This window comes from Pleurodeles waltl, chromosome 2_2 (assembly GCF_031143425.1).
Source record: "Pleurodeles waltl isolate 20211129_DDA chromosome 2_2, aPleWal1.hap1.20221129, whole genome shotgun sequence".
In the NCBI taxonomy this organism is placed as follows: Eukaryota; Metazoa; Chordata; class Amphibia; order Caudata; family Salamandridae; genus Pleurodeles; species Pleurodeles waltl.
This window is the reverse complement of record NC_090439.1, coordinates 291,577,384-291,601,925: the sequence shown is the minus strand read 5'-3', so window position 1 is coordinate 291,601,925 and position 24,542 is coordinate 291,577,384. Positions and strand designations below refer to the sequence as shown.

Sequence of the window (24,542 nt, the reverse complement as noted above, 5' to 3'; positions counted from 1 at the left end):
AACGGTACATAAATGCTACACTATAATAGAATCCAATAAAGGGGTAGAGAAGCAACGAACTATTGAGTGGATGACAATACGTTAAACACCCAGGGTAGGGGTTGAGTGAGTGCATGATCCGGAGAATAGGAAGGAACCATGATCCAAGAGGTTGGGAACAGCACAGGTTCCAACACTTGAGCAACCAGGAACGGGGGTGGGAGGGATTTCTGGATGCCAAGTGAGTCCCCTTTCACAACAATTAATTCAATGTTACTCGCCATATAACAAACAACTCATATTCATTTTAAGATGAAAATCCATATATTCCTTTGTAGAACGTAGAAAACTGCAGAGCGACACACAACAATGATAAAAGGCCTAACCTCTAATGCCCTTAGATAGTCTCGAAGCGGACTAATAAACCCGTATCGGAATTTAAACTCACCTCTGCCCAACAGGGTCGAGCTTTTCTTTTCACGAATTCTTCCAGAAAACTGGACGGAAATAGTTTGTTCCGCACCAACGTATAAAATATGTGCTTCCTCTCGACCCCGGACGCGCTGATACGAAGAGACTACGCTGCCAGCCTAAGGTAGGTTTTCTTTACAACCAACATGGCCGCCAAAAGCCTTCTAGCATTACTGCGGTCTAGTCCTTCAGGAGGGCTTCATTTAGTCTAGCCCTTGAAAATCAGAAATGAAAGACGTACAAAGAGAAACAGCCTTTGAAGACTCCGACATTGGTAAACGAGTCAACGAGGCTTCTTATCGGTCTATTTTCAATTCACGTAGAACCGTATCAAAAGGCAGCGTAAGGAAAATGATCTATTATTTTAAAGATGATTATTCTGTAATACTGCTTTTATCAAATACCATCATTTAGTAAAGGTTTTTGTATATTTTCAAGAAAAATAGGTAGGCACAATTTAAACAAATTGGCGCTTTCCTGCTATTTAAAAGTCAACAATTAACGATTTGTAATACATCTACACAGAAACGACGGCTCTCTTAACTGACTACCGTGTATTGTATGGGCAGTGGCTTCAGTTGCTATTGGGTTTTCAATAATATTGTCCGCTTAGTGTTCGTGTAGCTTTTCGCACATGCGCTCGCAGCAATTCTCCATTCACTCTTTTCCCACTGCTATTCAGGTCACCTATCCGGCCTTCAGAGGCAGTGGGTTAGAATGTCTACAATCGTGCGCCCCGCTTTACGCGGAGTCTTTGCCCGAAGATCCCTCCCATCCGTTTCTCCACTTGCAAACTTCCCTGGGTCTCGCCGGCTATATGGGGTGCAGGTCAGCTCCAGTGGTGAGAAGGTCACTCACACCGGGCAGGTAATAACAGTACTTACATACGTAAGTCCGACCCTATAAGGTATCCCTGTCAAGCACCACGTACTTAAAAGGCCACTGGCTAGAGAGTGCAACTAAAGTTTAAAACTCTCAATTGGTTTGACCGATCAAGGGGAACTTTGTCTTTTTGTTTTTAATTTCGTGGCAGTGCTCAAAAAGTCGTGTAGTATCTATTCAAATGTTTTATGAATTACCTGTATATAGTAGTCAGTGGTGTTGCAGCATTTATATAGCACCTACTACTCCATTGTGGGGCACTTACGTACCTGGCTTCACGGGCAGCAGGCTACGCTTTGTAGGGTGTGTGGTTGGAAAGGCGTTGTATTTGTTTTTGAGCATGTTTGCTGAGTACCAGCCCTATTTTAATTTGCAGGGGTAATTGCACTTTTCAGCTCTGCTGCCATACATTTAATGAGATCCTACTTTTAATCCTCAGGAGCAAATAGGTACTCTAAATCGAGAGTACCAGCACTCATGTAATTCCATTTAAAGCTCTGCCTATAAGGGAACTTTTTCCATATGGTTCATGATGACCACTGAGGTGTAGATATCGTTGTCTGGGACGCAGCACTTAGTAGTGTGGTGGATGAAAAGGTGTGAGCGATATATGTGCAGTTTATGGTTCTCAGTAAGCTGGCAGCTTTCGGCAACTCAACAGGTCAGTTTATGAGATTTTGTATGAGCATAGTTTACTTAGCTAGCTACTGCACTGGTTGTCCAATCAGCAGACATGGTTGGAGAGAGATGGACTTTGTGACTGTCATTCCATATCTGAATGTTATTGTGAGATGTTGAGAAGCAGATATAGTATGTAGTTATTTGCGACCGTAGCGATAGACTAGATTAGAGTTCTCTGATTACCCAGCAGAATGTGACAGATCATTTTAGCTGTTCCTTGCTTGTTCAGTTGATAGTGGCAGATCTAATGGCTTTCACAGTACTAAGTTATGGACAAGACCCATAGCAGTTATGTCTTATGTGAGTAGAGGAGGATTAAACTGTAATTGGCTGCCGGCTAGTGAGTCTATTGTATTGTATTGTATTGAAATAGTATTTATATAGCGCTTACTACCCCTGACGAGTCATCGAAACGCTTTTCGGCGAGTAGCACGCTACTCCAGAACCCAAAAGGAATTAGTGTTGTATTAGTATAGGGAAATATGAATAAAGTTTTACTATTATTATGCGTTAATTTGAGCCGCGGACATGTGAGTTTGTTAGTTGGATTGACTGGAGTAACGGAAGGGTGGAGGAGAGAAGAATCCATAAGTGTTAATTGGGAGTATATGATAATAGGATTTAGGCTTGGGATGAGTAAAGGGGGATGGAGGAAGGAAGAGTCTGTGGAAAGGGTTAGGGGGATCGTAGTAGCAGGGTGAGATAAATGAGGGAGAATTTAGTAGGGTTGCTTGGGCGATCCTGGTAGTAAAGTGAGGTTTGGGTGAGTTGTGGAAGAGGAGGGAAGAGCTTAGGCATGGTTATTTAGGAGATGAAAGTAGTAGAATGGATTTGGGATGAGTCAGAGTGGAAATGGAGGATAGATTGATAGAGACATGACATATGGTGACGGGTAGACAAAGTGTGATATAACATGAGAGCAGGGATTCATAGGTATCTAGTACAACAACTTATCTAGGAGTTATGCAATGACCTATGAACATGTTAAGCACAGAATAACATACACATACATACATACACACACACACTCATATATGCACACATATATGTACATCCATATACATATTTAAACCATGAGTAAATATACATTAGTTAAACAGGTTTAAAGAGTATGTGTGCTGTTTATTGTTATGACATAGTAGCGATACATATTTTCTAAAGAACTATTTATAACTAGAATATACACATAATCAGATAAAAAATATTTATCAACATAGGCATATGCAGTCCCTGGCTGTTTGAATATGGTGGTTATGAAGGAAAGAGACAAATCTTGAGTAGTTTTCTGAAGAAAAGGTAGTTATCTGTGGCTCTTATAGTTGGGGGTAATGAGCTCCATAGTTTGGCTGCTTGAACGGAGAAGGGTGTAGGGGTGGTGTTCTAAGGCGGGGTGCTAATCTTGAGCAGAAGTTTCTTTGTTGATTGTATTTGGTTATTTTGTTTCTGATAAAAAGCAGTCCTGTTCCATGTATAGCATTGTGGGTGATACAAAGCATCTTAAAGTTGCATCTTCTGGCAACGGGTAACCAGTGTAGTGCTCTTAAGGCAGGGGAGATGTTGGCTTGTGGCTTTACATGTAATAGTTGCCTGGCTGCGGAGTTCTGAATATGTTGTAGTTTTTTCATAATACATAGAGATGATCCATGGTAGAGGCCATTGGCATAATCCAGTTTGGATAGCACAAGCGAGATAGTAGCTCGCACCTTTTGTGGAAACCCGAGGTGGGGTAAGATGCGTTGTAGAGTCTTCAAGGTGATGAAGCTTGTTTGTGCTAATTTGTCCACTTGGGCATTCATTGTTAACTTGGAGTCCATGCTGATTCTAAGGTTTTTAACTTCCTTGGATAATTGAGGTGGTGGTCCGAGATCGTCAGGCCAGACGCACAGTGGGTCATAATTTTTCCATTCACCACGTATGAGTATTTCTGTTTTGGAGGCATTTAGTTTGAGATGGCTCCAAGTCATCCACTGATCAACGGCTCTGAGGCAACTGAAGATTTGTGAGTTTTCAATGTTTTTGGGGCATTCTAATTTAAGTAGTATTTGTGTGTCATCTGCATAGTTGTAGCATGTGAGGTGAAAATCATTGATCAGTTCTGGTGATGATATCATGTAGATGTTGAAAAGCAAAGGTGAGATGATTGATCCTTGGGGGATGCCTGCTTTTGTGAGGTAGGGTTTGGACGAGAGGGGGCGAATAGATGATATTAGTTATTTTTTGAAGGTAGGATGTAATCCAGTCAAGAGCAGTCCCTTCTATGCCGGCTTCGTGGAGTCTTTGAATTAGTATGTCATGGTCAACTGTATCAAAGACAGCCGAGATGTCCGAGAGAAGTAGTGCAGCAACTCCATTGCTGTCGACTGTGTTTTTAAGATCATCCCATATTGCTCTGAGTGCAGATTCAGTGCCTCTTCCTGGGCTGAACCCAGTTTGGAAGTCTGAAAGTATAGAATTGTCTTCAATGAATTGTGACATCTGGGCGAATGCTGTTCTTTCTATCAGTTTGTCCAGGAAAGGTCCATTTGTGATTGGTTTGTAGTTGTTGGGGTCTTGCGGGTCTAGGTTTGTTTTCTTTAATAACGGTCATATGTATACCTTTTTCAGGTCTTCAGGAAAAGTTCCTGTAGTTAAAGAGTTGTTGATGATTCTTCTTACAGGTGTGGCAGCAGAAGTAGATAAAAGAACGTTCTTGAATATGTGTGGTGGGCAAGGGTCAGAAGGGCAACCCGAAGGTCTGCTTGCTTTGACCAAATTCATGAATTCACCTTGGGATATTTGTTTGAAGGTCTGTAAAGGTTGGGTTGGTTTATTCTTAGAGGGTATTTTAGGAAAGGGGTTGGTGCTGATGGTTTTCTTCTGTTTTAAATAGGAGTCCAATGTGTCTGCCTTGGTTGTTAAATGAGTTGCCTGTTTGTTTGTGAAATCTTGAGTAATGGGATGACTTCCTTCCATGCATGTAGGTTTTCGAAATCCATTGTGAATTTGATAAAATTATTTGGTTGCAGATTTAGCATTTTGAATTCTGTCTGAGAAGTACCTTTTTTTTTTAGCTTTTCTGATTGATGATTTGTATGTTCTGTTAAGTTTGTGTAGCTGCAGTTTGTCTTGACTGTTGTTTGTTTTGAGCCAGGTCCGCTGCAACTTTCTGATTTGTTGCTTTATCTTTTTAAGTTCTGTGTTTCTCCAAGGTGTTCGTTTTCTTTTGTCCTGTTTAGTTTTTCTGAGTGGTATTAGGATATCAAAAGCGTCCGGTGCCCACTCATAAAGTTTTGGAACACAATTAATTGTATCTAGATCTGTGTTGGCTGTTAGTTGTGTTTCTAAGTCATCACAATTGAGTTTGCTCCAAGGTCGATAGGTGCATGTATGTAAGTAGTTGTGGGGTGTGTTAATTTGTGGAGTTTTATGTTGGAAATTTATCAGATGGCGTTCTGACCATGTGATTGGCGTGATGCTATGAACACTAACTAGTTCTGGCTTAGCAAAAATGACATCTAGGATGTGACCGGCGATGTGTTTGGGATTGTGTACAATCTGATTTATGTTCAATGTGACTAGGCCAGTGGTGATAGCTTTTGGATGGGGCAAATTGAATTTGTCAAACCAAATGTTTAGGTCTCCAAGAATGCATAGGTTTGAGTATAATGTAATAAGGTTTGAGACTGTATCTAGAAAAGCATCTGGGAATGTTGAATTGTTAGGTGAAGGTCTGTAAAGGAGGAGAAAGTTACAGGAGGAAGTTGGAGTAGGGTGGCATCCGTTGAGGAGGACTTCACAACCTTTTATGGAAATGTTGTCCGTTTTACTGAGATTTATTGCCTGTTTGAATATAATAGCTAGTCCACCTCCTCTGTTGCCTATACGGTTTTGTGTGATGGTTTGATAGTCTGGAGGAAGGGCTTCGTACAACACTGGGGCCATGTCATCTCCCAACCATGATTCTGTTATGAATAGTAAGTCAGGTTGTGTGTCTGTGAGCAGGTCGTAGATGTGGTGCTTGTTTTTTTTACAGTGACCGAGCATTTATGAGCTGGCAGTTTAGGAAAAGTATATTAGTGGCAGTGTTGTTTTGCTTAGGAGAAGGGTAAGCAGTATAATTTGAGCTTGTAGCAGGTGTGTTGTTGTGATAACTGTGTGAGGGTCACAATAGTCTTGTTTTTCAATATAGTGTTCCTCTTCCAGCAGGTTAAGGAGGCATTTTGTTGGGTCTGTGTGTGTGGGTGGTGGACTTGGTGGCTGAGAGGGACATGAAGAGTGTACTGGTTTTTTTGTAGGGTAGCCTTATTATGTAATAGACAAGGGGATGCAAAATTGTTAAGAGTGGCATGTTGTTTATTTTGTTTGTGTCTGTTTAGTGGATGGAGTATGGGTTAGGGGTGCTGGAAGAGCATGTGGATAGTCATGTAAGGCTCTAAATTATGCAGTGGATGAGAGGCGGGTGAATGAAAGTTGTTGGGGTGCTTGTGGTAGGTGTTTGTGAAGAGTGAGAATGTAGGGGTAAAGATTGGATGGGATTTGTATTCTTTGTGTAGTCATGAGGGTAGTAGTGGGTGTGACGATAAGTATAATAAAAGTTTGTGTTCATTTGATGTGCTGATGTGTGTGGTCTGTATTGTTTTTGTGGAATAGTGAGAGGGGATATTGATGTAGTTGTTTTTGGTGAGGGATTTGTATGTGAGTTAGTGCTGGTGAGTGGAATCAAAGTATTACAGGGGGTGTTGATGTGTTTTGGAGATGAATGTATGAGGTGTGTAAGAGGTGATGGATGTGTGTCAGGGGAGTTTGTGTTAGTTGTGATGTCTTGAAGAGGTAATATGTGTGGTGGAGTGTGAGGGTTGTATGGATGAGCGTAATTGGTGAAGAGAGGGGAAGGGTGTTTGTAGATGGTGTGTTGGAAGGCTGGGTTTGGAAATTGTTATGATGAAAGGTGGTCTGTGTGGAGCAAATAGAGGATAGTGTGTTGTTTTGTATGAACAGGGAGTGTGTAACTGGAAGGCTGAAAGTAATGCATAGTGTGGTTTTGTGTTGTGTGGGTGATGGCAGGATGTGTTAGTGGGAGTGGACAGAGTAGTGTTCGCTGTGAGAATGAAGGTGTTTGACTGTTGTAGTTGTGGTGTATATGTGTCGTATAAGGGGTATCATGTTGGATGATGGGATATTGCAATCTGTCTGCGGTCAGTTTGTGATGCAGGAGTTGGATGTCTTTGCAGATAATGGGGGTCATTCTGACCCTGGCGGTAAAATCCGCCAGGGCCAACGACCGCGGGAGCACCGCCAACAAGCTGGCGGTGCTCCCATGGGCATTCTGACCGCGGCGGTACAGCCGCGGTCAGAAACGGAAAACCGGCGGTGTACCGCCGGTTTCCCGCTGCCCTGGGGAATCCTCGCTGTGCCGCCATGGGGATTCCGACCCCCATACCGCCATCCTGTTCCTGGCGGTTTTGGCCGCCAGTAACAGGATGGCGGTATGGGGTGTCGTGGGGCCCCTGGGGGCCCCTGCAGTGCCCATGCCAATGGCATGGGCACTGCAGGGGCCCCCGTAACAGGGCCCCACAAAGATTTTCAGTGTCTGCCATGCAGACACTGAAAATCGCGACGGGTGCAACTGCACCCGTCGCACCCCTTCCACTCCGCCGGCTCCATTCGGAGCCGGCATCCTCATGGAAGGGTGTTTCCCGCTGGGCTGGCGGGCGGCCTTCTGGGGGTCGCCCGCCAGCCCAGCGGGAAACCCAGAATACCCGCGGCGGTCTTTTGACCGCGCAGCGGTATTCTGGCGGTCCCAGCCAGGCCGACGGCTTCCGCCGCCGGCCGGGTCAGAATGACCCCCAATGTGTTTACATGTTGATGTATGTGTAGGATGTAAAGTCCTTTTTGGTAAATGTTAAATTGGGCAGCATTTCTGGCCCTAGGCCCTACCAGTCCTCAACAGGCCCAAACAGGCAACTGCCCTTGTCCTCTCCACCCTTAGCCTCAATGCCCGGGCTGAGACGCCCTGAGCCCTAGGCTTAAATAGCCCTACTGGCCAATAGAAACCTAGTCCTAACCCTAATCAATCAGATTTGTAACCCTAATTCAAATAACCCAGGCCTAATCAACAATCATACCCCTAATCCTGACAACCAATCACAACCCCAACCCTAGAACCAGGAACCAAACAGAATCTCAGCCCTACTACCAATCACAAGCCCAGCCCTAGAACCAGGAAACCAATCAGAATCTCAGCCCTACTACCAATCACAAGCCCAACCCTAGAACCAGGAAACCAATCAGAATCTCCACCCTACTCCCAATCACAAGCCCAGCCCTAGAACCAGGAACCAATCAGAATCTCAACCCTTCTACCATTAATAAGCCCAACTCTAATTCCTAAACTATTAGGAAGACCAGTCCCCAACAGCCTATCACAACACCATATGCAACAACCAATAGAAACTTATGTATAAGGGCCGAGTTAACTGAAGCCCAGTCCCTGTAAGAAGGGAGGAGGCAGCTGTTGCTCTATTCAGAATCTCCTTGGATACAGACAGGCTGAATCCACACTTCCAAGCTAGCAGATTCTACTTTCCAGGTAAGGGAGAGATTGTTTAAAAAAAAAAAAAACACTGAAATACTGCTGTCGCGCACTCTGAAATGTGGCTTTTTTTAAGGCAAAAAACAGGGGATGCAGACAGTTTCTAAACACAATTTAAATCACAGAAATAGATTAAGCAGCAGTCTCCTAAACACACTCTGCAAGATGTTTGTAGCCTTTTTACTTAGAAAAGAGGGTGGGGGCTTTTATGCAGTCTTGTGCCATAAACTAGAAGGGAAATTTCACACAGTCACTGCTAAAAAATACCACTTTAAAAGGCCAAGCTGCCTGAAACACAGAAAGGCTGCAGTAAACACGGTGTATGGTATTAGTTTTAACGTGGGCCAGAAGGGTTAGGTTTGAACTGACATTACTATATTTTACTCATGCTCTTCCTAGCTTACCTGGATTTGGAAATTAGTTTGCTGGTTGGGTTGCTCCCAGTCTGTAGGCTGTAAACCAACCTTGAAGATAAGATCATCATTCCAGGTTCTGCCCCGGAGGTGTGGAATGATGTAATTATCTTGGAAGTAGCCACGTTTTCAACTGTCTTCTGAACTGTATATGCTCCATGGCGCGTCAAACCTTGGCTGGTAGTAAAGTTAAGAACTTGGTGGCTTGTTTTGAGAAAGCAGGTTTTCCTCTGTTACTCGTATGACAAGGTGGAAGCAAATGTTTGTGCAAGCCTGGAGCGTAGTATCCTGTTTTGTTCATATTGCTTGAATTTATTTAAATTGTAGGTAATGTCAGGGCCACTGGAATTATGCAACTCTGTGACTGCGTCGTTTCTGCATAACTATGGATTTGCCGCATTTGCCACACCGTTCTTCATCTGCTGCATGATTTACAGAGTTACCAAAAAATGTTTCTAGCTCAAAAGAATGAACATTTACTAAAAATGTGGCAACGTGTTGCTATGCAGCGGAAGGCCCCTTGCAAAAGTCAGCAGGACTCTTGAATTACCTGTCACTGTATTTGTTTGCTAAACTTTCGAATGAGACAGATTCTATGCCCAGACAGTGTTAACACGTGCAAAAGACAAAACAACGCTGTAATACTATCACAAATTCTGCTTCATTATGCCACTTAATTGGCCTTTTCTTCTAGCATAATTCAATTAACCCTGCCACATAATGTGGTTGTCTTCTGTCTCTTAATTCAAGTGGCCCTGGGTATAGTGGTCCATTTCCTTGGGAGGGTCAATGAACAATGCAGAGTGCCTTAGACATTGCTTTTCTGGCTATCGGTATCCAGTGGAGTGATTGCAAGACTGGAGTCATAAACATGCATAACACCAGTCAAGCATGTTGATGGTGTAGAAAGCATAAAATAATAGTTTGAGGGGTATTCACATTCAGGAGTTTCCTACACCTCAGCCTGTGAGCATGTTGACCAGACCTAACAGTTGTGATACATTTAAAAAAAAAAAATCATGATAAATCATTTCCGTCTTCCGATTTAGGTACACCATAGAGGTGGACGTTATCTTGTCTCCCCCATCTTCAAACTCAATTACTTTCTGTTTGAGATTCCAAATATCTGTCCCCAGTCCGTGGCCTCTTGTATCTTTGTTTCCAAAACAGAAAGCCTAATATCTACTTTAGGAAACTGCCTCTTTTTGACATGGTTGCCCCCCCCCCCCTTCATTTTTGCCTGGTATCTGATGTGATTTCGACTGAAAGTGTACTGGGTTCCTGCTAACCAGGTCCCCAGTGCCAGATCTCTTTCCCTAAACTGCACAGTTGTTTCCCTAATTGGCGACATCTTTAGCACCTTCCGTAAGTCCCTAGTAAATGGCACCCTTGGTACCTAGGGCCTGGGGTACTAAATAGGTCCCTAAGGGCAGCAGCACGAATTGTACCACCGTAAGGGACCCTTCACCCAGCACACAACAGGCTGTCATTGTAGGCTGCGTGTCTTGGTACAGACCAAAGTGAAAACATGACTTGGCACATAGCCTGTGTGCCATGTCCCCTAACACTGCATGCAATATATGTAAGTCACCCTACTAGTAGGCCTTACAGTCCTAAACAGGGTGCATTATATTGCATGTCAGGGCATATCTGCGTGAGTAGATATGCCCCTGCTATGTCTTTGTCGAATCTCTGACATAGTAACTGATATGGGAAGCCATTTTAAATACATGTGCTGAACACAGGTCAATTCGAATTCCCCAGGTACATGATGGTTTTACTGAAGTTAAGAATGCCTGGTATCAAACATCTGATATTGGTGAACCCACACTGATGCCCATGTTCAATTTAGCAGTACATGCACCCAGAGGGAACGTTAGAGGTGCCCCCTGAAATCCTACCAGCCTTTGGTGTGCTCGCTGACCAGTGTCTGCCAGCCTGCACCTGAGACACTGTTCTGGGCCACTAGGGTGAGAACCCTCTACTCTCAGGAGGTCCAGAACAAAAGCATGTCTGGGAAGAAGGTGGAACACATCCTCCCACAGGGATACCTGCTAATTAGCCTTACTAATGCGGCAAGGCTCAAAGGGCAGCCACATTTGAATTGTGGATCTGGCTCCCCTCACCGGAGAGGAAGCCACCCCTCCTGCCCAGAGCCCATTTGGCACCTGGATAGATGGGAAAATTAGCTAATCAGGTATGCGTGCTGCCCCCAGGATAGTACCACCCCTAAGGTGAGCTTCTGCGAGGTGGATATGATTTTTCAGAAGTAGCTATCTTGGTGATGGCAGACTTGGGAATTCTGGGACAGGGTTATGCCCACTTCCCTGAACAAGTGGTTGTAGACGGGGTTGTAGTGACCCCAATGGTCAGTAGCCCATTGGCTACTACCCTACATGCCCCTAACACTCTGAATGCAGTATTTAGGGGAGCCCCTGCCATCAAAGAAACAGATCCTGATGACTTAAGAAGACCAAGGACATTGAATAGCCACAACAGCAGAAGAGGAGAAAAGAAGCAGCTGACCTGGTACCAACTCCGCCGGCCTGTTTGCATCACTCAATTAAATCTGTACCAAAGTTGACTCGTCGTCCACATGCCTCGAAAAATTATAAAAATGTTACTAAACCTGCAGGTCAAGTAACTTGTGTAATCTACTCAACCTAACTGTAATGTACTTGACCCATAAATGGGTCTCAAAATGTGTGATCCTAGGAAATTAGTTTAGAGTTGCCTTTTTCTTCATTCTCACAAACAACTGCACCTTCAAATATGTGAGCTCAGCATTTTAGCTGCACAAAAAACTCTTTTGTTTGATTAAATAGACAACATTTCGCTCCATGTATAATAATAATCTAGCCCACATACAGGGCATAAATGATCCATGACTTGCCTCCTAGTTTACTAACAGCATTGCAATAAAGACAGGAGTGTTTCTCGGATTATGTTTAAACATTCACTTTTACTAAATATATTTACTAAAGCATACTGTCTTTTACAGACAGTATATTTCCAGGAATTGTCTAAAGACCTTCCCACTAATTTGCAGGTTTACAGATAAAACCATATAGAGTATTAACAAAAATCTGTGAAAATTGGGTTTCAGAAAACATATTTATCTTTTGCACATCACTAAGTAAAGAGTTCTGATTTTGTTTTTGTCCTTTTTAGATTATTGTTTTCATCACACATAAGTACACAAAATGGGCTTTCTTCACTACTGATATATATTTTGAAATGTTTGTACAGTTAATTTACTGTGAAATTAAACACTGTATAGTGTCAGGTTTTTCGTAACAAACAACATTTAAATAACTCTTTTCACAGCAGGTCAGGGAAGTTCACTTTACAAAATCCTGGAAATCTGCAGTGAGAAGGGAAATTAATTGCAAGACATACTGACGTTTGACCGCTGTCTCTCAACACAGATGTGACAGCATAACAAGATTTAAAGCGGTCTATATTGCTCCTTTACTTTCTGACTGAACAGAATACCTGCTCATTGTCAACTCTTCAGAAGGGCGAGGAGGTCCTAAAAATAGCTCGATGTGATAAAAAAACATGACTCTTCATAGGGAGTGATCGAGTACATTTTCGAAGCCTGCTCCAGCTGTGACTCCAAAAACCAACGAGGACTGCCTGACTTCAATAAAGACTCAAGACCTCTGGTGAACAGCGGAACTGTTCTCCAAAGAAGGGACTCTGAAGCCTCTGGAACTGTCAAAAGCTGACACCTGAAGTCACCACTCTACCTGCCGTCCCTGACCTGAGGTGAAGTGGACCACTGGTGCCAACAAGGTTCTCCAGCTCCCCAGAGTCCGCGTCAATCGCGGTTTCACCCTTCCTGGTCTCCCCGAAGATGCCTGCAACCTCTGCACACGAGCCCCATCTCCCACGACTTCTGTGGTGAGAGAAACCAGATGCCTAAAACAGCCACTGCGCCCTCTTGCCTCAGGCCCGAGTTGAAGTGGGCCCCTGATGTCAATGAAGTCCTCCAGTTCTCCCGAGCTCAAGTCCACTGTGGTTTTACCCTTCCTGGACTGCAAAATGATGCCTGCAAACTCAGACCACATGGCTCCTCAACTGTAAGTGTTCCCGGACACAGAAACCCGACACCAAAGGACACCTCTGCACCCATCACCCCTTACCTGTGGAGAAGAGAACCAAAGGTGCACCTTCGTCCCTAAGCACCCCACATTTGTAACCTACCTGTTGGTTGACCTCAGCTGGCCTCCTGGCCAGAGCCTTTTTTCACAGAGACAGATCTTCTTTGAAATACATTGGGCACCCAACGCCATACTGCACCTCTGCCCCAGTGCCGCCGGAGTGACCTGCTGGTATGATACTGACCCTTGCCCAATATTCACCATAAGTTTTGGAGATTGGTCCTGTAAGTCGTCAAGCAGTACCTGAATGCAGAACCTGTTTTTCCTCCCATAGGATAACATTGTTGAACTCAGAAATTGCACTGTCCACTTTTTAAAGTGAAAAGAATTCTTATTTAAAAAAGTACTTAACTGAACAAATGTTTTCTGATGCCTAAACATATAGAAGGATATTTGCTGTTTTTATAAATTGGTGTGGATCTCCTTTTTGAGTCATGTGTCTCATTTATTAACTATTGTTTGTGTTGGTAAATGTCTCGCCCTCCTCCTTGTTAAGCTTAAGGCTTCTGTACTACACTACCCCTAAAAAGAGCACTTTAGGGTTGCATAGCAATCCCTGTCTACTCACTGGGGAATCCATGGACCCTTTACACTAATCATATACCACATAAAGGGCCAGCTTCCTACATCTGTGGACGCAAGTTTTTTGTCAAAAGGTTGACATTTGTGCTCACATGGATTTTAGTTCTCGCATGGTCTCTGAGATTCATTCCACTGTTGCAGTAGAGGTCCTAATGCTTTGTAGATCCTGCATAAACATATCCAAAGTGGTGGTGCCATTTCTTGTTACGCGGGCTTGCTCTGTTTTTTCTTTTTAAAAATGTTTACCCCTTTATGATGGTTAATGCTTCGGAGAAAAACAATTGTTTGGGAAGTTTTGTTCCACATGTATGTGCATGGGGTTGTATAGGGACCACATCCAGAAAGCTGGAATGTCACTTACCAAAAATCATTTGTTGTCCAATAAAGGCAGCAGGGTGACCTCTAACTTTGTGCAAAGTCACAGAATAAAACCAATAATGATAAGAAGGGTTCCATGAAAAAATAGTCCACATTCCAATGTGGCCGCCATACTGAAGTACACAATGAGAAAATCAAAGGCCAATTGTAGGTTATTTCATTCACTTTTTAAAGTAAGTAAGATGTAGGGAGAGTTCCTTGAATGGGGGATGTGTTGCCTTAGGTACTTCCCTGCCATTCCCAGGCAAAGGGAACATGAAGTGTTCCGTTCCCAAAAGCCAAAACAAATACTCAAATCCAAAATGGTGTCTATAGTTAAACTCACAATAAGAAAATCCAGTGTCTATTTCAGGCCTTTCTGTATTCCAGTGTGATAATAAATTAGAAATAGGAGGACTCCTGAAGCAGCGAGTCCGTCCTTCAATATCACTGTAAACCTAACTGTCCCCTCAGAGGAAATACAGCTCCAGATGGTTGTTGGGGTGGCTTCTCAGCACAATAACCATCACACAGCATTGGCACCACTGCAGATTCCAATAGTAGGTAGATAACAAAACTTTGGTCAGTCTGTAAGAGCAGCTTGATTGCTGTGAACAAATGATCAATAATAGTTATAGATGTGATCTAGCCTGTAGCTCTTGCCCAGAAGTCTGAAGGCTCATTTCGATATACCTGATCTGAACTGTGTAACTATGGGAGTGGCTTGTTGGCATAAGAAACATGCAAAGCATCGATACCCCCACTAGAACAGTTGCCTGAAGGTAGGATTCTTTATAGGAAAAGTTACTTTGCCAATGCCTGGTTCTTTCTGATGCTGGGTCTTGATTGCGGATGCGGCCTTTTCCGCAGTGCAGGCCTCCGTTATCCTGTAATAAGTCTAAAAGCTGAGGCTCCTCAGAAACAGATAGGTTTGTCCTGCAGTATTCCAGATAAGTTGTATGCTCTGTGAAATAGGAAGAGGGTCCAAATCTAGCATAGTCAACCGGGAGCTTCCTCGTCCGGTTCTATATAGGAAGCAGCCATCATTCGCCAAGGCCCAACTCCACCCTATTGTCCTTTTTTTGCAATGTGAGTCAAGATGACAAAAACTGAACTAATCCTTCCACAAAATATGCGGCATAATGGCACACTGCTTGTACTTTATTGCTTTAAAATCTTATCAACTTTTCTGCAAAAAAAAACAAAAAAAAAATGCATAAACTCGTTGCCCATTACTGCATCATTCATGTGGCCAAGACTATAGCTGTTCTGGTGCATGACTATATATTTTTTTTGTCTGTAGATATGGAGAATAAACAACTGGTAACCAAATTAAGGGCCGATAATGTCAGAGAGGGATACAAATGACAATGAAGTGTGGCACGTCTGTGTTAGCGCATTTGAAGAGGCAGTATGTCAATTTAGTGAAACTGGATTTCTATGCAAGATTAATTTTTCATAAGGGTACCAAATCCAAAGTTTTGCCATGCTCCGTCATCTGTTTTTTAGTTCCTTACCACAGACACGGATGAAATCTCAGTTGTCCTGTCTTTTGTTGAAGTTATTTTTTGGCAGTGCAATTGAGAAAATTGTTAACATATTTCCGGATTTTGGAGAATTGTGAAAGGTACAAGATTAATACAGATAAGACTGAGCTGCAGGTAAGAAATATCTAAAAGGGGTGAGTGATTCAGTGTTCTAAAATAGCAATAAATACAGAACAAGATACCTTGTATTACAGATATCACAGAAATGTGAAGATTTGTATCAAGATAACTCCACCATGGCTGGTTCCATGCCCAGCTGTGAAAGGTCGAGGGTTATGTGTAGGGCTAGATACCCCACCATGTAAAAAATAAAAATCCTAGCTGCAGAAACGTCAACTAAAAAACATGCTGGTCTTGGGGTGAGAGGAATTTCCTTCACAGGGGCTGTGGTGCTTTGTGGACACATCCTTGGACACCTGCTGCTGCTAGAGGGACTCAGAGCCCCATAATCACCTACGGACTCCTACAGTGGAAGGGGGCAGGGCTGCGCGCATCGTCACTCCTCAAAGCTTACCAGCTGATCCCGCTGCGCCAGATACATCTGTGAACACCTGCTTCTGCTAGAGAAACTCTGAGACTCATAATTGTCTACGGATGCCCGCAGTGAAAGGGGATGGGGGGATGCCCACATCGCTGTGCTACAAAGTGCACTAGCTGATCCTTCTGCGCGAGATATATCCTTGGACACCTGCTGCTAGCGGAACTCAGAGTCCAATAATCACTTACCGACGCCAGCAGTGGAAGGGGGCGGGGTTGCCCACATCGCCGCTCTACAAAGGGCACCAGCTGTTCCTGCTACTCCTGGGCCAAGACAAGCCCATCTTAGCCCGTCATGTCCCTTCATAGCCCAACAGAGGCCAGGCTGGGCCTCCTGTCTTGGTTTCTGGCTTTCTGGTCTTTGGATTTTTTATTGCATTAGTGCCCTTTGTGGGCTCTGATGGACTGGTTTGTGCCTCTATCTGAAAAACCTTTTCCCGAATTAAGTCTTTGTGAGCCGTGAGTTTATTTTACTTTCTGCCTTTGATACTGAAATAGTGAAGCTATGGTTACAAGGAAGGCAACCCTCGCAAGAAGTACAGATTCTTTGTAGAAAAGCCCATGCACGACTATTGACAATGTTTTGATGAGGGCTGTGGACCTGGTGGCAAATGAAATAAAGTTAGCTGAGTGGCACCTTTCACTGTCGGGAGATCCTCAAGTAGACCTACCTGTGGTTAGCCCTATAACAAGTTCTGAAAGAACAGAAGTCCAATCCCCAATTCATGCTTTCAGTTCTCCCAGTGATGCAGCAGGTCCTTCTTTAAGGAGGAGGAGGTTATCTATTACGGTTCCTTTGGAGAGACCAGTCAGCTAAGAAATCTGTTCTCACCCTGAGCCTCCTGAGCCCCTTAAATGCAGGCCCGCTTCCTAAGAGAAGGAAAAGAGTGTTAACTTCCAAGCAGCCTAAGTCTAAACAAGGGCAAAGTTCTGTTGGTATACCTGATGCACATTTCATTTCAGTCTCTTCAGCTGATCCATGGATGGTTCTAAAGGGCTATTTTACTGAGCCATTGTATATCAAATTGCGTCCTTTTTTTGACTACCTTGATGCTATTGAGGTCAATCTCAAAGCAAATTGGCAAACTAGATTGGGGGCATTACAGAGCTGAGGGAACAGTCTTCTGTCAAAATGAGCACGCTTCACCCTTAGCGCAGTCCCCTGCCTCTTTGGCCCACCCAGCCCCTGTACCTGTGAGAAGGTTCCCCATAAGTGTCACTAATCCAAATGTAAGAAATGGCCCAGGAATTGCAAATGTACTTTCTTCTTCAAATACATTATCATGTCCAGAACAATCTTCTTCTCAAGAAGCTTTGCCTGTGATTACAGAAACCGGTTTCATATCTGCTCTGGGGGTGCAGGGTGAAGGTGGTGCTGCTATATCAGTTATGCCAGTAGTTGACGACCTACCGCTTACCTCCAGCCCATACGTTGTAATTTTAGCAAACGTTCCTAGATTGCCTACAGGTTCGATTGAAACAACTTGATCTCTCAGAAATAAGGTTATTTTCTGGTTAAATGGTGCAGTAAATCTTCATTGGGATCTGAGTAAAGAGATCCTTTTTGTCTGACGAGTGAATGGAATTGGGCGATTGCAAAAGGATTATTTGGGTGACGCTGTCATCATAAACTTTCGTAAACCTAAAACAGTTGGAGACATTCTGGCCCAAGTTAACACCAGTAGGGTCATATTGAGCCCAGTGAAGATTCTGCCACTTGCATATTGTTATAGCCATCTGGGTCAAGCCACTTCACAGGTTATTTCAGTGAATCGGGCAACTCAACATTGTAATATTTTCAATCAAACTACCCTTTGCCACTGAGGATCAGGTATATGGCACTGTCCGGTATGTATGAAAATGACTGAGTGTGCCCAAGAAAGGATAATGGGACCTAATCTTCACCGAAGTGGGGGAGAGCTCTCTTGAGCCAACTGCTTAAGCCGTTTCTAGGTTAGGTCGAAATTCCCAATCTCCACCTATTAAAGGATTACAATTTCTTTCTTCAAATATAGCGGGGATTCAGCATAAACTTTAAGATGAGGATTGGTTATCTTTCATTGATAATTTTGACATATTTTGTTGGCAGGAGACCTGGGCTTCTGAAAATATTGTACAACTGCAGTTCCATCTGCTGCTGGCAGAGGTAAGAAGGGTTTGGCCACTTTCGTGACATGTTAAGTAAATAACCTGGAAGTCAAAATTACGGCATCAAATCCATGTTATCAAATCTTACATTTTCAGCGTAATATACTTTTAATTAATTTTTATTTTAATTTCTTCTTAGGACATTCAATATGTATCTTTGAAGAGTTGGGCAAGCAAATTTTTGAGTGTTTTGAAACGGGTGAAACGTATTCATCGGTCAGATGGGCAGGAGACTTTAACATCTCTAAATGCCCATACGACCTGGGGCGGGTGTATGGTTTCACTGTCGCCCAAGACGCTGACTTGGGCCCTTCTATACACTCACCATATGACGATGCACTTAATAAATTAAGTATAACATTGAATTTAACCTTTTCCTCAGATTTACATGGGGCTAGCTAAGGTAATCTGCCCAGTTTCACAGGTAGAGGTAAAGGCTATTAACAAGGGTGCTGGTTGAACTTCTCCTGGATTATGAGGTATGTTCACTTCCTTTTAGTGACCATAATCCTTTGTGTTTAATATTTAAACCAACTTGGTTTGAAACCAAATCTGATAAGCCTACATGTCCTGTTAGCTATATAGCAAACAAGCAGGTGCTTCTAAAGTGGGGCGCAGTTGACCTAAGTAGGTTTTTAACAATTTGGTCACTACAAAAAGCTTTTGGATTTTCTCTCTTATGTAAATAATTCCACCAAAATCCATATAGGGTGATTTCAAGTGCTTTTCGAGCGGGCTTGTTTCAAATAGATCTTCCACAGGAAGATGTGGTTACTCATGGTTTAGCCATGAGTGTACCACAGCCTAATATCTTTAAAAGTAGCCACCAATTCCCTCCCATGTAATATCAATGATATCAAAACGGCAAGGCTAAATTATAGAGATGGTCTTTGGCACAGAAAGGATGATATTAGAAGTAGGGCTTTGAAGGACATTTCAAAAGCAGCTGATTTAAAAGATCCTAGTTTATTCTGGTAGATAGTCTGCAGAGGTCGTGTGCCATATTCCCACACAAGAATGGGTTAATCATTTTACTTCTGTTTTTAATTTGAATAGGAGCGTACTGAAGATAGTCTCAATCCCTGCCCCCTGGAAGAAGCTTGGATAATGAATCTTATAGTTTTACTATCAGTAACCAATGCTATTTTGTATGCCAAAAGTGGAAAAAACCCTGGGACAGCCGGGGTCCCAAGTGATGTGTTTAAAGCAAATATAGTGTTTTAGGCTCCCTTGGTCACCAGTGTATTGAGGGCTGCAGCAAAGTATAGTCTGAGTGCCCCGTGGAGAGAGTCCATCATCGTTTCTATTATTAAAAATGATGTGCGGAACTCTCCTGTGTGCTGTTAACACATTTTGCTGATCGACTCAACAGCAAAGATTCTAGGCTGTGTAATTTTGGGTAGATTAGAATTGTGGGTAGAGGCCAATTCTTTGTTCAGCCCAGCCGAGTATGGTTTCCACCCTGGCCTGGGCACTGTAGAGCAGGCCCTAAATCTGACACATAGCTTTTTTGGACCTCTCCTGTGCCTTTGATCTTGTGGATAGGAAAATATTATGCCATTTGACGAGTCAGACTGGGATTGATACTCTATTGGACCGAATTAGGATCTTACACTGGGACATCTCAACCAGGGTGCGTTATTCACATTCCAGTCAATGTACTGTTCCAATAAGGGTGGCTGGGGGAGTTAGGCAAGCTATAAACTAGCTCCTTTTCTCTTTTTAATTTATATAAATTCTCTGGAATCACTCCTAAAACACATGTAGTGAAGACATTCCTAGAATTGGCACCCTGGCAGGCCCTATGCTTCTTTGCTCTGATGATGCTGTTCTTTTAGCTTGTACAGCAAATGGACTCCCAAAACAGCTACAATCCTTTACTGTGTCATACAAAGAATTTCTAGAAGTTTTAAATCAAAAGTTTGTTTTTATTGAAGTGAGATCTGTCAGCAAAGTGTCTATTTTTAATTATTTGGGAATTTTACTGGGCTCAAATGGATGTTGGGACAGATTATTGGCCAATCAGGAACAAAAGAGTGAGGTACTTGGCAATGCCATTTTTAGGTTTGCATAAAGGCTGGGCCAAAAGCCAGTACCGGAGTTGGCTCAGCTGTATAAAAGCAAATGTGTAGCAATGGGTACATATGGTGCAGGAGTCTGGGGATACGCTGTAACAGGAAAACTTCAGGCAGTAGAAAATACTTTTCTGTGCAGGCTCCTGGCTATCACTAGAGCCAATGCAAGTTTTATTATACATATGGAACTTGGACTTAATTTTATAGAGGACCAAAGGAATCTTGCAGCACTTCACTTATGGTTAGGAATATGGAACGCACCGAATACAAAACCCTTGCGGACTATGCAAGTGTGTAAAAAATGTCTGCTATTCCGTGGCTATCCTATGTAAAAAAAAGTACTGGGCTGCAGACACCTTTTTGACAGTCTAGACCCTATTGGCCCCAAGTCCAAAACGCTCCCCAAAGAAGCTCACGAGTCGTATAGAGATGTAATGAGACTCATGAGCATTCTGGATATGTCTTCAGTAACAAGATACATGTAAATAACCATAACCTCAATCAACATCCATCAGTCAGTATTTGTAGAGCGCGACCTGTCACCTGTGATGGTATCCAGGCACTAGGCGCAAGTCTCAATCAAAGAGCCAGGTCTTAAGCTCTCTCCTAAATTTGGTCAGCGTAAGTGGTGTGTGGAGGTGGAGGGCGTTTGAGGCCTTGGCAGTGAGAAAGGAGAAAGAGCAAACTCTGTTGGAGTTGTGGGCTGTCTTAGGTAGGTCGAGGATCAATCTGACAGCCACGTTCTGTATTGACTGGAGCCTTTGCTTGAGTTCGTTCTTGGTGGCCGCATAGAGTGCGTTCCCTTAGTCAAAGCGGCTCATAATTAGGGCATGAGTAACTGCCTTCTTTGTGTTGATGGGGAGCCACGTAAAGATTTTTTGGAGCATACGAAGTGTGTGGAAGCAGGCCCAGGTGACAGAGTTGATCTGCCATTTCATGGAGAGTTCTCTGCTGAGGATGATGGCGAGTTTGCGGGCTTGGTCTTTTGGCGTGGAAGTGGAGTTGAGCCCCGATAGCAACCAGGAATCATTCCAGAGGGCGGTGTTTTTACTGAAGATGAGAACTTCCATCCTGCCAGTGTTCAGCTTTAAGCAGTTGTCCTTCATGGAGTTGTGGAACTATGTCATGGTAGCGGTGGGGCGGCAGATAGCGATAGGACGAATTGTGTGTCATCGACATAGGAGATTATGTTGATGTTGTGCGATATGTGAGGACTTTCATGTAGATGTTGAAGAGTGTGGGGCCGAGGGATGAGCCCTGGGGAATGCTGCAGAAGTTGTGTTTGGCTTACTATTTGAAGGGGAGGAGGACGACTTTCTGAGTGTGTCCCATGAGGAAAGATGCCATATATCTAAGCACATCAACAGTTATTCTTGACTGGTGCAGGCGGTGGATAAGTGTGTGGTGGAATACTGTGTCAAAGGCAGCAGAGAGGTCAAGCAGGATAAGGGCGGCGGATTCTCCTTTGTTGAGTATTGCACGAACGTCATCTCAGGCCGCAATGAGAGCTGTCTTGGTGCTGTGCTTAGATCTAAAACCTGACTGGGGTGAGTCAAGTAGGTTGTTTCTCTCCAGGTGTTCGGTGAGTTGGAGGTTGCCTGCCTTCTACAGGATTTTCAAGGGGAAAGGGAGCAGTGAGGTGGGTCAGTAGTTTTGTAGTTCCTTGGGGTCAGCAGAGGGATTCTTGGGAAGGGGTCTGAGGCGTCTGATTTTGGCATGTTTCCAGATATCGGGAAAGGTGGCTGAGGTGAATAAAGTGTTGATGATGGTGGTGAGTTTGATCTCACCTCTTCCGAGGTTGAAGAGTCTGTGGGGGCAGGGATTAGTGAGGGTCTCTGTTTTTGCTGCTTTGATCTGTCAGTGGTATATGTTGAGGGCTGATTTATAAGTGGCTCTGTTGGTTTATTTCTTGCTGATGCGCCAGCTTTTCTCAAGTTGTTTGAATCTGCGTTTGGTTTTGCTGACTTCCGGGGTGTACCACATGACTTGCTTGGGTGGTTTATGGGCTTTGGCTGGTTTAGTGGGAGTGATTTGGACAGCGGTTTTAGTGATCTAGCCATTGAAGTTTTGTACTGCTTGTTGCAGGTTGGGGGGAGGGGTAGTTGGGACGAGTGGTGCTGAGGGCTTTGGTTCATTGTTGCTACGAGACCTTGGCCCAGCTGCTGAAGGGTGCTCTTTGGAGGCTAAGGGTGGCGCAGATGTATCCGGATATGGTGAAGTGTACGATGGAGTGGTTCGACCAAGTGAAGTCTGATGTGTGGGTGTAGCTATGTCTGTTGCTGGGTGAAAAAATGGTGGTCTGTAGGCCAGGGTTCCTTTTATGGTGGTGTTATTGCTGATGTGGACCTGGAAGTTCATGTGTTGCATGACTGCGGTAGTCTGGTAATCGGTGATTGTGCAGGTGATCACCTCCTAGTACATGACAGAGATGCTGCCTCCATGTTTGTTGGAGCGATCGTGGTGTTTCATCTTGCAGCCGGAGAGGTTGCTGTCTCGATGTCCGGTGAGGAGGCTGGGGTGAGCCAGGTTTCACTGATGATTACGTTGGAGTGAGGGAGGAGACGGTGTCCCAGATTTCGGTGGCGTTTTTGCAGAGCGATCTGGCATTGAGTAAGATGCAACTGAGTTGGCCCGGCATGGTCTGTGCTGTCGACCGGATAGCGGATGCTGCGGTGGTACTCGATTCTGGCGAGTAGGAGAAGCCGCAGTTGCGGCAGTTGAAGGGTCCTGCTATGGAGCAGGGTGACGCTAGGTAGCAGTTGTTGTCGCGACCGGGGTCTAGGGTGCGGAGATTGGCTGTGGACTATCTGAGGGGGTCTGAAGGTCCAGGGTTCCTGGCGCTGGGAACGGTCCAGGTGCAGATGGGCTTGCTTTTGGGGTGCCTTTGGCATACCTGAGCTGCGGCCTCTGTTAAATAGATTGTGGGAGGGGTGGCGGGAATGCGCGGGTAAGTTCGAAACCAGGAGCGCGGCAAATCGGTACACTGATGGCAATGCTGCTACAAAACTCCTGGAGATAGGGGACCTTGGTGCAGCAAAGGAACACCTGGCCAGGGACCTGTCAAGAGGCAGGTCTCAGCCTCGCTGGGATCTGGCTTTGGGCAGAGAGCGTGGCACTGGGGAGAGCTGGGAGGACCTGCTCACTGGAGCTGCGGGGTGACCTCCATTAAATTGGTCATGGGATGTGGAGAAAGGGCGCTGGGAGGCGGGTGAGAACGCATAGGAACCAGGAGCGCAGTAAGGATGGGAAACCAGGAGCTCAGGGGAGCGGTACCCCGAGGGTAATGCTGGGAATAGGAGACATTGGTGCAGCAAAGGAACACCTGGGCAGGGACCCATCAGGAGGTAGGTCAGAGCCTGGTTGAGACCCAGTGCTGGGCAGAGAGCCATCTGGCTTGGAACCATACTTAAAATGGATAGTTACACCTCATTATAGATTCTGTCTTGCAAGGCTTAGACGTAACACAGTGTATTTTAGTGGCCTTTTCGCATTGCAGCTCCCTGGCACTCCTCCCGTGTTGCCCCTGTGATGTTGTCACCGCCCAATCAACTACATATTTTTATGCTCCTTTGTACACTATATGAGTGTTTACGTAAGCATTTTTGTTGCGCCCAGTTCTTTTAACGAGACACTTTACTTCTTATAAAGATGGTTTAAATTATCTGCAGTCCCTTTCTTCCATCGAAATTTGTACTGCTGTTCTTAATTATATTATTGCTGCTATAAAATTAAGAAACAGTTACACACTATAGGCAGAGCTGAGTACAACTTGTTAAAATGTTGTATCTTGTTTACAATTGTTTGTTTAAGTGTTTTTTAGCGGTTTCTATTTTTTATTTGTTTATTGAATCTGAGGCTTTTATATATTTTGGTTTTAAACTAGCTTTTATGGTCAATATTATTGTCCGAATAAAGATTGTTTTGACTTGACCTTGTGGTGAAAGCCAGATATCCCTGGAAGCCACAAAGCCAATCCACTTGCTTTCAACCAAGGCCACTGGCATTGGGTCATGGAATGTGGGGACTACATATGAGACCGGCAAAACAGTCCAAGTGGCAGAGATGAAAAAAATGCAACCTAGCCTAGCTTGGTGTCAGCAAGACCAGATGGACACAGTCCAGACAGAAGACGC

General features: G+C 44.1%; 1 protein-coding gene across 3 annotated transcripts in view; it reads left to right on the top strand.

Annotated features, from left to right (window-relative positions):
* The first annotated feature begins 663 nt into the window (after positions 1–663).
* Positions 664–24,542, top strand: part of NDUFS6 (NADH:ubiquinone oxidoreductase subunit S6) — a 109,633-nt gene continuing 85,754 nt past the window's right edge. The window contains exons 1-2 of one of the 3 annotated variants that reach the window (XM_069219718.1): positions 1,077–1,317; positions 18,276–18,332. In XM_069219718.1, the coding sequence (XP_069075819.1) occupies positions 1,168–1,317; positions 18,276–18,332 (207 nt within the window). In that variant the 5' untranslated portion in view covers positions 1,077–1,167. Of the gene's footprint in view, positions 793–1,076; positions 1,318–18,275; positions 18,333–24,542 lie in introns of those variants that run through there. The other 2 variants (XM_069219721.1, XM_069219719.1) reach the window with 2 other exon arrangements.